We start from the raw sequence: 16,900 nt of genomic DNA on the forward strand, positions 1-16,900 counted from the left end.
AATATGCTTTCAAGTCAGAATGCAGAGATTCTTGAAAATGCAACTCTGATCTGGACTTGAACACCATTTGATGGTAAAAGGATTAAACAATTGTGGATTGTTCCATTTTCCCTGCAGGAAACATGAGAACTGCAAGAAATTATAGATCACACAAAAGAAACTACATTTAATGTGACTGAAAGACGGGAGGTTACAAGGTTAGAAAGCAGACTTTCCAGTTTATGTTCCCAGGGCATGAGCTAATCAAAATATCTGGGGAAATCTCAGGAGGAAAGGCACTCATCTGTCTCTCCCTTTGCCATTAGAGAAGCTCCTTTCCCTCTCCCCTCCAACCAGATGGGATGCTCTTATTGTTAATAGGTAAGAAACTCTGAAACTTGCTTTTTATGAGAAGTATATTAGAATAAAATATTTATCATTTTTAGTATATTTCATAAGGCTTCTGCAAGGTTGGGAGTTAGTCCATGATATAATCTAGCTCGGAAGAAAATGAGCTGTTTTTGTTGCTAACATCATTCAGAGGAATATTTTCTTCTTTATTATCAATTAGTAATATTACCTGTTTCTAAATATCCAAAAACATGTGATAACTAGGCTATTATTAGGAAACAGGTGGTGAGATGGAAGCTCAAAGAATGTTCACATTTTTGTGACAAGTGAAGGAGTCGTGACAGCAAAAAATTCATAAAAGAAACATCACAAGATAGAAAAGGTGGCTTTTTTCCCCCCAAAAAAGAGCAATATAGTACTTTATGCCAAGTTAGTTATCACTAAATCTGTATAGAATGGATACCAATGAAAGCAACAGTTGTCACAAGAGGCCATTTGCACTGACTTTAATATCTTTTCATGTTTGGGCATTCTAACTGAAGTAATTTTACTAATATTTAAAAATTTAAAACCACCTTATCATTAACTGATGCACACTTTTTAGCAATTTTTTCTGCTCCAACCAGAGATACTATATCTGCCTTTATGTATGTTTTTCCAAGAAGTTTCCTCTTTATAATTTGCAAACAAGAATATCAGGACAGAGAGCAAACAGCCCCAGCTTGAATTTCTTCATGATTTTCATTGTAAATCACACTTTTTTATTCTTGATTGAACCATAAACACCTCCATGGGTGTTGAAGACTATCTACCTTATGACAATGTTCTTTAATCTTCTCTGAAGAAAGTTTGTGGCTGGCCTTTGCAAAAAAAATGCCTGGCCCCAAGAAGTGACCAGGATCCATAGTAATGTTTTTGAAATCACTGTCAAATTAAAATTCTAAGTTATTATTTCATTTTGAGCTTTCATTTATTTTCAAGATTTTTTTTTTTAGTAAAACCAAAAAACTTAACCCTAGGCCCAAGCTGATTTTCCAGTGAACCTGAATACGAGAACGCCGATTCAAAGGAGAAATAAAAAAGATGACTGAAAAAAATCTGCAGTCACAAGTTCCTTAAGGTCATACAGAAGTGTCTGGACAAAACTATGTCTTGTTTCTGGTGAAATGAATCCTTCCTTTATCCAGCATCAAGTGACTGAACTATTGTTCCCCCAGAAAGACTGGGGACTACCATTTCCACTTGTCTTTATATTTCCTTAGTAAAAGGTGTCCGTGACTATTCACTGTCAGAGAAAGAAAAGAAGCAAAGGAGTGAACCATATCTTCGAGAGGCTAAGGGACAGAGAGGACTGCAATGACCTGGAAAGAGGTAATGCCCCATATTCACCTGAGGCTGGACTGGAAAGAAACAAAAGACGAATGACCATACAGTCAAACACCGGCCTCATTTCTCTAACAGTGACCCTCTGGAAGAGTCCCAAAGCAGCTCTCCTGAGCCACAGCTCCGTGTTCCAGACTCCTCCTAAGCCCTGATGGTCAGCCCAGCTTCCATCTGGGGAGCACAGCCTTGCTGAGTCCTCACACCAGGGAGATGCACACTGCAGCAGCGGCGGCAGTGGATGTGCTGCTGCTCCTGAGCATGGGGTATGTCTCAGATGCTCTCTGCTCACCCACCATATTTTATAGAAACTGCTGGATCCGGCGCTTCCCAGGTCTTCTTGTTGACCTGGAAGAGTCTCAGAAGCTGGGAGCCCAGTTCTTAAAGTATTACAGTGAAAACACTGGCCAGAAGTGCAGTCGGAGCTGCTGCCTGAGGAAAGATGGTAAGTCTCCCCTATGTGCTGAGCAAACCACAGGGGGCTTCAGAATGACTACTTAAGTCAGCCACCCCCAGCAGGGGCCTAGGCCTAGGAAAGGCCTAGGGAGATGCCCTGGGATGAGGGAGAGAGGCTAAGACAGAGACTGTCAGGCAGCTGGGTTCACAAACCCAGCAATGACCCAGCTGTGGTGCCTCTGGGTCCCAGACGCTCTCCTTTCTTCACGGAAGTGCGAAATGAAAATCTTTCCTTTGGGGTTAACTAACAGTGTTTCTAGAGCCCAAATAGGGCATATTTGATTTCAAACATATTTATAAATAATTTTCCTCTCAAAGCCCTTTTGGTGAGATTGGTATTTCAAATTTTTGAAATGTGGTTGCTTGGGTTGATGAGATGTGGGGATATATTGAATAGGAATTTAGATTGTGATTCATGCTTGTCAAATTTGAGGAAGGAATTAATTTTCAACATATTCTAACAGATTGTTTTTGTCTGAAATCAGGGCTAATTATCATCTGTTTAATATGATCCAGGCCTATAATTTAGGAAAATATTTCATTGTTGCCCAATTTTGACAGCTATCGTTAGTGTATTTTTCATTTTTCTAAGATTTTCAAGCTACCTGGAAGGAAACAATGAAAGCTGAGTTCATATTTCTGGTTATTTTTTTTTTTTTTTTAATAAATTTTATTGTTATATTCCCCATACAATTGCAGCCCCCCATTCTGACCCCAATCCCTCCCCTGCTTGGTTCATAGTTTTTTGTTGAGTTATTCATTTTCCTGGGTTTTCTAGATTCCTGCTATGAGTGAGACCATCCGGTATTTTTCTTTTTCTTTTTGGCTTATTTCGCTGAGCATGATCCCTTCCAGCGCCATCCATGTTGCTGCAAATTGCATGTGTTTATCTTTTTTGAATGCTGAGTAATATTCCATGGTATATATGTACCACATCTTCTTGATCCAGTCATCTATTTTTGGGCATTTGGGTTGTTTCCAAAGCTTAGCTATTGTAAACAGTGCTGCTATAAACATAGGGGTGCAGGTGTTCTTTGGAATTGATGTTTCTGTGTCCTTTGGGTAAATACCTAGGAGTGGAATTGCTGGATCATATGGAAGCTCTATGTTTAGTAGGTCCAGAAATCTCCATACAGGAAAGCGAGATGTTTTAAAGTAACCCTCCACCCCCTTATCCCCGACCTTGGGGCTCCCTGGTGGCATAGGGGTTAAGGGTTAATTCTCCAAGCCACTATCACCACTGTGGCCTGAGTTCAATCCCAGGCCAGGGAGCTAACCCACATATGGCACAGCAGACTTCTATCTCACCCAATCCCAAAGATATTATGCACATCCAGTAGGACTTTCTGATTGTGAAGACTCCATGGCTTCCAAGGTGCAGCCTTCTTCCTCCAGAACAAGAAAGGGTGTGCACGCACATGTTTCTAGCCAGAAACCACATCTTAAACATGCCCGACTCCTGCACTAGCACACCTGCGCAGCCGGTCCTCTGCAGTGTGCAGGACTGTGAGCCAGGACTGAAACTGTTCTCCACGGCATCAACTGCTTTCCTATGAGAAACAGGGATGTGTAAACTTGAATCTGCCCAATTCCTTTCCTTTACACCTGAGGGCACAGTCCTTGGGAATATGTGTCATCTGTGATGTACTGGTGATGTATTATTATTTGCACAATTATTTCAGCAGGCGCAGAAACATGGGGTGCCCCAGAAGGAATGGGAGAAGTAGGGTTTGTGCAGTTGAGCTGGCACAGAAACAGTATGGGTCTGACCTCCACCATTCCTCGGCATCTTTAGCTGTGCTCTGAGGTCTGGTATCATGTGCTGTCCAGCTGTAATCGTATTTTATTAAAGAACTTGAGAGGTTTTGGCCAGTGGACAGTCCCTGTCATATGGCTCCTCCTGTGATACCACAGTGGGGAATAGACTGAACATTTGCACTCAACAAATCTGCCCCAGCTCCCCAGAAATAACGTGATGTGTTTTAAAGAGCAAGCTGACTTAGGAAGAGGGAGACAGCACAAGCGTTATGCCCCTCCCCTCTAGAATTCCAGGCCCAGCACCCTGTCTGTCTGCTCCTTCTCTTTGATGGACCCCAATGAAACATGTCACTGGATGTGAGTGTGCGACCAACCAGAGGCCAGTGTGCACCTGGGTCAGGTACTACTCACCTGGCCTTCCCCCCATCAAGGAACAAGGCAGTCGCTCGTGGTTCCCCTTCCCCATGACTCTCTTGCTGTCCTTAGTCTCTCCATTTCCCCTTTTCTTTCTCGGGTGCACTCCTGCCAGGGCACCACACCTGGAAATTTGATAGAGCTGTAAATCCCCTGTGGGTCTTGTAGCCCACTGAATTTTATCACTTAGAGAAAATCAGCAGATATTTTCCATAAAAGGGCATTTTCTGTATTCACAGAAATAGCTGACATGGCTCCTAATGTTCTGGACTGTGCGTGAACCCCACATTTGTGGCAGGGTGCGGGTGGGCTGGGGCCACAGCCAACGTGCTGTGCCTGTCTCTCCAGTTTCCTGTAACTTGGCTGTCTTCTACCACGACCCCGTCCACGACAGCGCCAACTGCCTGCACGTCCATTGCCCCGCACTGGAGAGCTGCGTCCTGGCCCCCACCACCGGAGCTGTCCTCTACAATATCACTGACGGTAACCTTTTCTTTATTTCAGTAGTGGTTGGCAAGCATCATATCTGAACCCCCAAATCATTTTCTAGGGAACCTTATCTGGAAAAGTTGGGGGCATCCAGGGCAGCAAATTAAGAAGGGAAGTTCCCTTACTTTAGCAGGTGCAGCCAGGACAAGACCATCCCAGACAATGGCAGTTCCTATGTGACTAAATGTGCAAGGGAACACTCATCTCCTTAATCCCAGAAACCCTCAGCAAGAGCCCAAATGGAGTCTCTGGGTTCCCCACAGTGGCTGTGATGCCACTAGGAGTTGAAGAATGTGGAGGCGGCAGCTGTGAGGCTAATCAGCATCTCACCAGGACAGAGCAGGGACGGGGCCACATACCCCTCCTGCTCATGCCCACTAGCAGATCCTCTGTCCCTAGATGACCAGCATATGTTAATTTAGAAAACCACATCAGCCCTTGGTCCCTCTGTTCTTTTTTGATCCCAGGGCCTTAGAATCTAGTCAATGTGACAAGTCTTAGGTAGTGGATCATGTAGAATTAATGCAAAATGCATTTAAATGCAAAAAATATGTGATTCCGCCTCACTAGACAGGCTCAAAAGCAGCAGAGATTCAAGCCAGCTAAATGATGTGGGTGGGGCTCCAGGGCCAGGACAGGCGGGCAGGGGCAAGACAGGGCTTCCACATCCCACTGGAAGGAGGACAGGGACTGGCCTGGTGGGCTGAGGGTGGGTAATAAAAGGGTTCCGGCAGAGTGGAGATTTAGCTTGCTCTGTCAGAAATAAGGAACCAGCCAATGGAACTGAATGACAAAATGCCAGCATTAAAGTGACATGGGCAGATATCTAGGGAAATTCTGGAGCAGTTTCCTCCCCTAGTTGGGGAGGCACTGTATCCAGACAAAGTCAAGAGGAGGGTGATTACCAACCAGCACCCTGGGAACTAACTCTCAGGACTGACTTACCGGATGAAGGCAGAGGACAGGGGGTTGCAATCACTCTGCAGTGCAGAGTCTAGCCTGCATGAGGAAGAATGGAAGAGGCAGACATTAATGTTGGCTTTGGGGATGCTTGGGATGATGTGAGACATCTCGGTGGAAATCTCCAGCAGAACACAGGAGAAATCAGACCAGAGTTCCAAAAAGGGAAAAAAGCCGATGTGGTTTTTACTGCCAGCAGTGGCATGGTGACAATTGATGGTCGCAGGGATGTGAGATGAAGAGAAAATACAGCAAACCAAGGACTAAAGACTAGAAACTGCTCAACCAGAATACTGCTAAAAAGCAAGCAGTATTTATAAATATCGTAAGTCTGAGGGAAAGGACTTAAGACTAAGGACCCTCAGGGACTAGAAAGAGATTTAGGGCTTCACTCAGGATTTTGAGTATAGTCATACTTTTCAAATCCTATTACTTAACTATATTTTAAAACACTACGTATCTCAATGGTTATTCTTTTTTTTTTTAAGATTTATTCATTTATTTATACAAGCACTGGGTACAGTCAGAAGCGCTGGAAAGTGAGAGAATTCACCAGAGCCAGAGCAGGGAACAGAACAGGCAGACAGATGAAATACACTGCTGAGGGGAGCAGCGGGCGTGGCAGGAGAGGTCTGTGTGCCACGTGGACCCTTGCCGGTGGCCGGGGATTGAACCAGCGCTGCAAAGGCTGCAGCCCAGCGCTCAACCGTTGCGCCACCAGGGGAGGCCCTCAATGGTTATTATTTCTGCACCTCTTGTACTAACTTTGTATTATTGCTCCGAAGCCCTGGCAGACACAAAGTACTCTCCCTGATGTGGCCAAACTTGTTCATAACCGAAAGTGCCCTAGAAAGTTAAGATAAATTCAAGTGCAGTCAGCATGTTCCAAGGTCTTTCAGAAGCCTGTAATGGCAGAACTCAGGCTTCTCCAAGCTGTACTTTATGGTCCTCTCTTAAATTAAAAATAACATGAATGCTGCCTTATTTCTTTTTCAGGTTTAGATCCAGATTTGCTGGTTTTTGAACAATTACCTCCTACCTATCTAAATACCCGTTCTTCATCTAACAAATGGGACAGAGTAAGGATTCTAAAAGCTGTGAATTTAGGAAAACAACCAACCAACATAATCAGTCAAATGCTACCATCAATAGAAACTCCGCCATCAACCACGTATCATCTGATGACAAACACCAACAATACCAGGTCTTCCAAAGAACTGCCCACAGATTCTTGGGTAAGATTCATTTCCTTGAAGGATTCCATCCCAACTGAGGTAAATGCAGAGTCCCCCAGTACTGATCCCATCAACAATCCAGATAACAAGACTATTTCTCCATTTGTGCCCATAGACACAAAACTTTCTCATATGCCTATTCCAGCTAGACTCAATAGTAGCCAGCAGTCACCGAACAAAACCAAAGGGCACAATGGCAGGAACCGCACATCTCAGGGCGATGATGCCATGCCTGAGGGCACCCCTGGGGATTGGATATTGTGGCTGGCTCCTGTGTCCCTTTGCAGCTCCATCATGATTCTCAGCTGCTGTGTAGTCATCCTGAAGTGGGGATGCTGTTGAAAGCAGCAGGGCCAGTATAAACCAGGACAGAGAAGGTAAGGATCCAGGCAAATTAAAACTTGTTAACACTCTGAAGGAGAACTCTTAATAATAAAAGCTGAAAAGAGAGTGTAAGTTTTCAAGAGTCTTGCTTTTAGTTTTCTGTAAGAAAGGTCAGTTTGGTTAAAAAAATAATTGCACAGGATGCCCGTTCCTGCCAACCTCTAAAAGAGAAAGGGGCATGCTTGATAACCATAACTGCTTTTTTGATTATTTCCATTTTTTTAGTAATGAACCCTTACTTGCCAAAGTTACAAAATTCTGACCCCATAGTTATTTAGCACCAAATGAGAGATTATAGTTAGTTCTTTACATAAATATTAACTCATTGGATTCTTACAACTCTGTACATTAGGTTTGTTATTATTAACCATTATTACATCTTACAGATGAGAAAACTGAGTGTCGAAGCCTGAAGTCACCGAGCTAGTAAGTAGTAGAGCCAGGACTTAACAGGCAAACTGGTTTGAAATCCATGCATGAGATCAGTTAGTCTAGAAAACTCCATTCTCTCAAATAAGCAAGGAGAAGGGAGAAAAAGAGCAGGTTTCTCTCCATTCAAGGTCAAATTAATGCCACTAATAGTAACACAATCTTTCCGTGGATTGAGCAGGAGAACACTATTATTACCATTACTAACCCACAAGCAAATGCTTCCTGGTTTTACTCAGTTTTCAATGTGCGACTTATTAGTCCTTCTCAATCCTATTCCAGCATCTCCATTTTTTAAAGCTCACATGTCTTTCAATTATTACAGCTGTGAAAGCTTTGAATTGTGTGTTGTTTCTGTTGAATAAAGTTTGGGCGTTTTAGTTTATAGCCACCCTTGTCTACACTGTTCACTACTGTACATTATTAGCTCTAAGTATTATAGCTTTGTCCACACCTTATACCAACTTAGCCCCTAAATCTTACACTCTTAAGTGTGCAAAACTGTAATCTCTAATGATCTTGAATGTCAGACCTTTCATCTCCTCCCCTGGCAGGGAGAGTATGGAGCAAGGTGGGGGAGAGGTGGAGGAGAAAGGAAGGAGGAAATAGGAGGGAGAAAGGCGGAAGAAAGAGAAGTGGGAATAAAATTCATTTTCATTTATATTAAAAAATAGCAAATAAGCATTAAGAATGAGTAGCAATTGTTCCTCAAATGTTAAAACAAATTGGCCAGTGGCTTGAGAGATTTTTTGTTTTCTTTCTCTAATGTTTTTACTGCAAGGAAGAGAATGTCTTCTTTTTTTAATATGAGAGAAAGAAATATACAGATTGTACAGATTTTGTACAAAATACACAAAATCTGTTTCAGTAAAATAAAAGCGTGAATTAAAAATTGAATCAACTGACTTTTTTTTTAATAGAGGCATGTTTTATTTATTTATTTGTTTGTTTGTTTGTTTTGTTTATACAAGCACTGGGTACAGTCAGAAGCGCGGGAGGGTGAGAGAATTCACCAGAGCCAGAGCAGGGAGCAGAGCAGGCAGAAGGACCGAAGTACACTGCTGAGGGGAGCAGCGGGCGGCAGGAGAGGTCTGCACGCCATGTGGGACCCTCCTCCAGTGGCCGGGGAGCAGCCGGGGATCAAACTGGCGCTGCAGAGGCTGCGGGCAGCTTCACAACCCAGCGCTCAACCGCTGCGCCACTGGGGAGGCCCTCAACTGACTTTTACATGCTATTCATAAGTATCATAAATTTTATCAATCTTTCTTGATACATTATGGAGGGAAAACATGCTGCTTAAGAAGGATTTCACAATTTAAATTATCTTAAAATTATATGTAAATAAATTCAAGTTGTCTTTAAAAATTGAGTTTCCATGGCCCTCTGAATTTATTTTCTTTAATATATATACATATATATACACACACACATATACATATACATATATATGTAAAATTGTTTAAAGATTTCCCAACAATAACTAGAGTTGATAGGAGGGGGGGGGGGAAAGGTTTCTCTCCCTTTGTTTTTCTCATAATTTTACTCACTCTCTAAAACTGAGATTAGTTTATAGAAAAGACCATAATTTGGAAAAATCATATTTGGTATGAAAACAAACTCTACTCTTGTCCAGACTCTACCTTTGATCATCAGATAAGGTAAGTAAACTCAGACTGGAGAGGTCACCAGACCGGAGTCACCAATTATTGCTAAACCGATGGCCTAGAAACCATGTCCTTCCTGGGAGTCAGCAGAGCCATAGAGGAGTCCTAAGTGAATATAGAGATTTCTTAAAAAACAAAGATATGAGGGCCAGACAACAACTAAGGCTAAGGAGGTTATACTCATTTGCTTAATAGTCAGGATACTGAAATCTTTCCAACACTGTAACTAGCCAGACTTCTTATGAAAAGTCTATAATGATCCAGTATTCTGAAATGCTCATCAAAACTGGAAATATACAAAGAACTATTAAAGGATCCTACAATTAAGAAAACATACTGTAACAGGGTGGTCCCCAGGAAAAGGGGAGGTTCCAGTTTCCCTGCTCCAGCCAAGGAAGGGTGGAGGTGAGCAGGGAAGAAGCTGGAGAGGAGACTGGGGAAGGAAGGAAGCAGGATGGGGAGCAAGAAGGAGACCTGGAGGAGGCACATGGAGCAGAGAGATGTGTGAAGACGCTGCACTTGCTTTGTGGTCCTGGACTGGGTGAAAACAGATATGGGTAAAAGACCTGTGGGGAGGCTAACAATGGCAGCTCTTACCTTGATTTTGATTTTGCTCTTTTCCTCCCAGACTTGTCTGGCTTTTTCTGACCCTTTCTATGTGTCCCTGCTGAAAAGTACTTTAGACTTGTGGCAGGCTTTCAGGCCTTGCTTTGGGCCAACCCCGTTTGGGTGGACTTTTACCCACAAAGGGATGGGTAACTTTGGGTGCTTGATTTGGAAACTATATTCTTTGTCTTTTCTGTTTTACACACTAATTGTATTAAAGTTCCTTTCCATTAAAGGTCTGTATGTTTTGTCTTGATGTGGTAGATGGCAGAATCTGTTTAGAGCAGGCAGGTTTAGGGATTCTGGGCTGCCCCTCTCCCTGCCCACCTTGTTACAATACCTGTTCTATTTCTTAGTTGCCTACTTGTTCAAGAGCAACTTCTGATCTAAACAACAATAGTTAGAAGTTAGAAGTGACTAAATATCAACATAGCAAAGTCTGTACTAGCCTAGAACCCTCAATATAAGGACAAATATGATACTGTTCATCACATGTACTAGATCAATGAATAGTTTAAAGGACTATTAAAGGATCTAACTAATGACGAAGAGTGCTGTTTAACTATTGCTAAAATGACAATGACAACAACAATGGTTATCCTTTTGAGATACTTTCATATTCAACTCACAAGTCTAAGATTTTACCATTAGAAGTCGAAGCTGTAGCAAGTGAAGAGACCTCAAGTCAGATGCCCCATTAGCTGAATGGTGCAAGACAGAGGGCACAGTCATCTACAAAACCACCCTCACTTCAGCACCAAATGTAAATGTGAAACCATCAGCTCAGTCCTTCACTAGAATTCCCAGAACTCAATGAAAGCTATCTATACTCAGTTACACTTTATTACAAGAAAGGACAGATTAAAATCGGCAGAGAGAAGCAGAGTGAAGTCCAGAAGCATTTCAAACTCATAGTTATTGATGTCCCCAAAGGTGGATGCATTACTCACCCAGCAATAGCCTGTGACAATGTGACCAGACTACTGCCAACCAGAGAAGCCTACCCAGACGTCAATGTCCAAAGTTTTTAATGAGGTTCTATGACATAGGTATGACTGACTGATTTCTTTAGGGTTTGAAGGGTGGACTCCAAGCCCCCACCCTAAATCACCTGGCTGGTTTTTCTGGCATACTTATGATGTCAGTGGTGGCCAGCCCTACCCTAAAATCCATGGTGACTGGTTCCTGCCAAACACAAAGTCACTCTGTGAAGTAAGACAGATTACTTCCCGGAAGCTGATGCAAAGGGCATATCTCTCTTTGGGCAGGACCTTCTTAAAAAAGAAAAAGAACAAAAGAATTTTATTTATTAATGCATGCAAGAACTGAGGTCCAGCCCAGAGGTGCAATGGGGTAAGAGAATGCACCAGAGACAAGAGTGGGGAGCAGAATAGACAGATCTACTGAATATGCTGCTGAGGGGAGCAGCAGGCAAGACAGGAGAGGTCTGCTGTGCCATGTGGGTTAGCTCCCTGGCCAGGATCTAACTCATAGTGGCGACAGCTTGACAGCACTGCACCACCAGGGAGGCCCAGGACCAACTTCTTTATTACACACAGCTACCCCTCTGTTTGCATTTGCACGTATTACTACTACACCATGAAAGACCCACCTCCCTAATAAATAAAGCACCAAACTGCAGCCAGACAACTGGGTTCTGGGCCTAACTTTCCAAGCAACCAAAATCATTACTCAAAAGCAACCAAGTGCAAATGAATAAGAAAGGAAATGCAGCAGGTGGCAAGACAGTATATGTACAGGTATGAATCTAAAGTTATTACAGTAGAACCAAAAATGAACAATTTAGAATCAGGAGAAATAAGAGATTTTCTAAATGAGTCCAACTGTCCCAGTGCACAAGAAAACTTTTGAATCATCATTGCCTTTGCACATTACTATGAAAAGAATAATTTTAACTCTCATGTAAAATAATAGCTTTTTAATAACATTTTCAATTTTATGTTATGTTAGATAATGAGCACAAATGTATCATAAAATTAATAAAGGAAGCAGATTTTTTTACATAATTCATGTCAAATTAAATAGCCTCTTCACCGATTCTTTGTACTGAGAAAGGGTATTTTCATTTTCCCCCTCGTTCTTCAGACTAACAACAGACTTCTTGTAGTCCTCAACTTCTTTAGTGCCCAGGAGCTCTTCTTTACCTACTTTCAGATGTTTCTCAGCAGCTCTAATTTGAAGAAGAGTTTCCAGGACATTTTTTTCTGAGGAGCTGTTGTCCCATATATATTCTTCCATGTCAGCTTCAGTCTTATTTTGCTCCCATTCTTCCACTTTCTGAAAGCAAAAAGTGAATTTTGATTTTTGAGAAATGTTATCCAAAGATATTCTGTTTTACTGTTTGGGGGGAAGCAGCCCTGGTCCATACTCTCCACTACCACTCAGCAACCCCCCACAGAATTCACCCTTTGTCTGCCTTGCAGACTTTGCTTATCAAGCAATACTATTTCCCATAAGATAGAAAATACTCATTTTTTGCAGCTTTGCAATCACTAAACTCTAACACATCAACATTTCACATTTCCTAGCTCAAATATATTATGAGAGTTGAGAGAAGACTATTTATCTTTGTAACATGCCTGTGGGGATAATAGGGAAGGCCAATTACAATAAAATTTAAAATATAACGTACATGTGTAAGACATGACTTTTAGTCATAATGACTTCATATATCCTGGAATTCAGTTTTGTAATTATCTTTATTTTCTGTCCCTATAATGGAATCAATTTTTGTTACTGCTTGTTTTTTTATAAAAAATTGTAACATTATTCTAGAACATTAATAGGTTTTATGGCAATATAATTCAGATTTATGATTTAAATAAAGATGTAATATTCTGTGAAAAGACTGAGCTGTGTAGTTAGTAAATAACATGCCCTGGTTCAAAGTGCTGAATACCAGTTACATTCTTTCCAAATTAACACATAACAATTTTCTAAGCTATGGGCTATTACAGAATCATCCACTCTTCTTACAGTGTTTAAAGGTGGTAAGCACAATTATAACACTTTTAAAGTATTAAAAGAGAGATGGATTTGTAAGGCTGTTAAAAATTATATTTTATCTCTGAAAAACTCCTCTTGAAACAGATCCCAGCTTGAGCAGACTCGCCAAGGCTCCTCAGAGCCAGTGAGCACCAAAAGGAGGCCAACAGCTTCCACCTGGGCCCTCCCCCAGAACCCATGGAAAAAGGAAATCTCTGGCAATCTGAAATCTACCACTCAAAAAAAGTGAGAAGGAGCCCCAACCACAAATGGCAGCTGGGGATGACACTGACTCAGCTGACCCCTCAGATCACTGGGTTCCCCCACCACAGAGACCGCAAAAAAGAAGTGCTCCTTTATCCTTTCCAACCACAATACAGGATGTGGGGTGTTTGTTCCCCTACCCCCAAATTCCTCAGTCCAGGTGGATGTCTATGCTCACAGTTCCCTACACCATTATCCCACATCCCTAAACTGACTTTATGGTGAGAACAGTGCCCCAACTTATGTGCTAGAAATACCTTCACTGACTGAAAATCAACTCAATGCCCCATTTTCATCTGCTAAAAGGGGGAGATAATAGGAAACAAGCCCTCCACACCCCTGTTCCAAATAACTTCTGAAAGCCAAGTTCTAAATTTGTACATTAGAAAACTAACGGATAAAATTACCTTACCCCATGTAATTGTTACTGTAATATTTGGGGAAAAATAATTATCAGCCCTTTAAGAATACAAATGCCCTAATTCAATTACATCATTGTAATTCAATTACTACAGGAAATGCTTTCAAAGTTTCAAGACAGTGTCAGTTTCTTCATAATTCTAACTTATAAGTGTCATATATTTAAAAAAATACATTTTATAAAGCATAAGCAAAGCAATCATTCTGTCTTATTCCTGACTGCTGAAAGACAAACAATTAAAAGACATAATTGCTGAAAAAAATTGAAATGGTCAATTAGACAGAGAAGGTAACCAAAGTAAACGAACTGATCATTTCCGACATCTCCTTTACTGCCCTTGCACCTGGTACACACCTGCCCATGGTGGGTCACAGGTGTGCCGTGATCCTGGCTCTCTCCGCCCTTAGGGGCCGGGTAAGCCCAGGCAGCAAGAGCAGCTGCAGGCACCTTCCTCTTAACTCATCTCAGTAGAGAATTTTCCAGGTGTGCAATCACATAAAAAGGGCAGCATATGCTGCTGCTATCCTAACTGTCATGAGGGAGGCAGGGCGGAACAACTTCCTGTGTCAAAGGCATGGCTTCCTACCAACCTGCACAAGCAAGGGGCAGGGCCAGACTTCAGCTGCAGGCACAGTAAAATCCACCAGTTTCACACATTCCAGCTTTAGGACTCAAACTCTGCATGGCTACAAAGAAACTTCAAGCTAGCAGCAGTTACAATTCCAGTGAATGGCATGAGTATGTACAGAACACATACTTCAATGTGTACAGCATGTGTCAATTAGTTCCTATCCTTATTGAAACCAACTACTGGGTTAGATCTTAATATCTCTATACATAAGAAAAATAACTATGAGCATTAAACAGAGGGCCACAGTCTCCTAGGGAAGTTGGCGATCTCAGAATTGTGTGTATGTTTTATGTATTAAGGAAGTTAATGCGTGTAAATACCATGTATTTTGGAACACCTCCAGGGGTGAATACATTTCTTCAGCCATGGGTATAAATATTCACACTAAATGGGATAGAAAGGCTATAAACAGCTTTTCATCTATTAGTTCATTCTGCTACAGATAAGTTATGAAAAGATTAGCAACTTCCAAAGCTTTCTGGGTCTAAAAATAACAGGTAAATAATATTTGTGATTGGCTCAAGATCACAGAGGACGGTGACATAGTAATTAACCTGAGCTTTGGTATTTTATGAAACAGAGTCTAACTCCAGAACTTACTGCTAGGCAAGAGTGCATCTGAAACCCAAGGCCACAGGACTCTGCTGAGGGTTAAACGAGGTAGGGCAGGCAAGCCAGGGACTCGGGGCACTCAATGCACAGTCCACACTGAAAGTAGTGTGTGTTCTCATTAACACGAATTTGTGAGAACAAGGTGAACAAGAGTGGGTTGCAGACCCTCTTCTCTATTGCAGTCTATGTTCCTATGTCAAGGACACCACTGACCACACTCAAGCAGTAAACTCAAAGTTGAAAGGTAAATATAAACACACATGTAGTGTTCAGATGTTTTACCTTGCTGTTTCACTCAATCATAAGGGTGATATTTACAAAGTTTAGATAAAGTAATACACAGACAGAAGGTCTTTCCTTATTACTGATCTATTATTTAAGATGCTTGCTACTTCTTGACAAGTGCATTACTGATTAGCTTTAATTTTCTCAGTTAAAAGTCACTAAGTTATCTCCAGTTTCTACAGTCTCCTTTGGGTGCAGCCTTTCTATGTTTAATCAAATATACATTAGAAAATACACACACACACACACACACACACGCACACACTTTTAAGGGATAAAGAGAGAAAATCCTTGAGAGGAAAACATACCAGAAAGTTATTATTTTAATTTTACATTATATTTCCACTTTCAAACAGGATGTATTAGATCGTGGCATGGCTCTAGCTACAACTGGAAAAAGGCAAGTAAGTGACATCACCCTCCCCTCAATCTTTAAAGACATCAGAGGGGCCTCCGTGGTGGCACAAAGGGTTCAGATGCAGCACTGTGAAGCTCTCCTCAGCCACTGCAGCACAAATTCGATCCCCAGCCAGGGAGGTGACCCACATGGTTCAGCAGACCTCTCTTGTTGAGCTTGCTGCTCAGTACACAGTATATCTGGCTGTTCTGCTCCCCACTCTGCCTCTGGTGAATCCTCTCACCCCCCACATTTCTGGCCTGCACCCCAGCTCTTGCATGCATAAATAAATAAATCTTAAAAAAAAAAAAAAAAGACATCAGAGAGCTACAGAATCAGTAAGAACTGGATGAATAAAAATTCTAGGCTGGAAGGAGATGAAGAGTGTTCTTCTGAAAATACCTGGGCAATTTCCAGTTCACTGAATGCAGAGCCCCTGCAGAGAGACTCTGATGGAAAAGTAAGAGACAAGACTGTTTGAGCTGTTACACAAGGCTGGTGGGACAGAGTGAAGAGGAGAATCCAAAACTTGGGACAGGGTTTAGTTCTGGGACTGCTGATGGGAATCTGAGGAGCCACTAAGGCAGAGGAAAACCTCCACAATCACATAATGTTTAGGAAACAAAGTCCAGCTAGAATGAGAAAGCCTGCTTCCCCACACAAGCAACCTCAACTGTGAGACTGCCACGAAGGCTTACGCTGAGTTCACTGTCAGATGTGGAGGCCGACTCACCAAATTCCCAGGCAGCAGCCTGGAATAGCTAGGCCTAGGGAAAAGGGACAAACTAGACATGAACCAAAGCTTACAAAACTGGTACAGTTAAATCCCCACTAGATTAAAAACACCAGGCCCCAACCGATTCTGGCTCAGAGACTAAAGTGGAAACTCATTCTGATAGATGACATCAACTGAAGCTTCTATGGTCTTTTATACACAAGGTCTGACACATAGTAAACAATTACTAGACAACCGCAAGATCTGAAGAGAAAAATGTAGATAATAATCAAAGGGAAACAAACAAGAAAAGGAGAATTCCATATGATCCAGAGAAAACTTTTAAATGATGAAAATTTAATGTTTAAGAAGACAGAGAAAAAGACAGGAAATATGGATTAAACAAGTGTTTCAACATAGACTTGGTATCTATAAAGAATGAACAATCAAATCAAAGAGTGGAA

The 16,900-nt window shown here is 41.8% G+C and overlaps 2 protein-coding genes across 2 annotated transcripts in view; one reads left to right on the forward strand and one right to left on the reverse strand.

Annotated features, from left to right (window-relative positions):
- The first annotated feature begins 1,923 nt into the window (after positions 1–1,923).
- Positions 1,924–7,403, forward strand: MANSC4 (MANSC domain containing 4). The gene is given in 3 exon segments (XM_037513194.1): positions 1,924–2,155; positions 4,687–4,821; positions 6,784–7,403. Coding segments are annotated over 3 exon segments (987 nt in total).
- A 1,457-nt stretch (positions 7,404–8,860) lies between these two features.
- The window catches only part of MRPS35 (mitochondrial ribosomal protein S35), a 46,059-nt gene continuing 38,019 nt past the window's right edge, over positions 8,861–16,900 (reverse strand). The window contains exon 8 of the mRNA XM_037514180.2: positions 8,861–12,403. Within this exon, the coding sequence (XP_037370077.1) occupies positions 12,134–12,403 (270 nt within the window). The 3' untranslated portion in view covers positions 8,861–12,133. The remainder of the gene's footprint in view (positions 12,404–16,900) is intronic.

This window comes from Talpa occidentalis, unplaced genomic scaffold (assembly GCF_014898055.3).
Source record: "Talpa occidentalis isolate TD23 unplaced genomic scaffold, MPIMG_talOcc4v2.1 talOcc4.16, whole genome shotgun sequence".
Taxonomy (NCBI): Eukaryota; Metazoa; Chordata; class Mammalia; order Eulipotyphla; family Talpidae; genus Talpa; species Talpa occidentalis.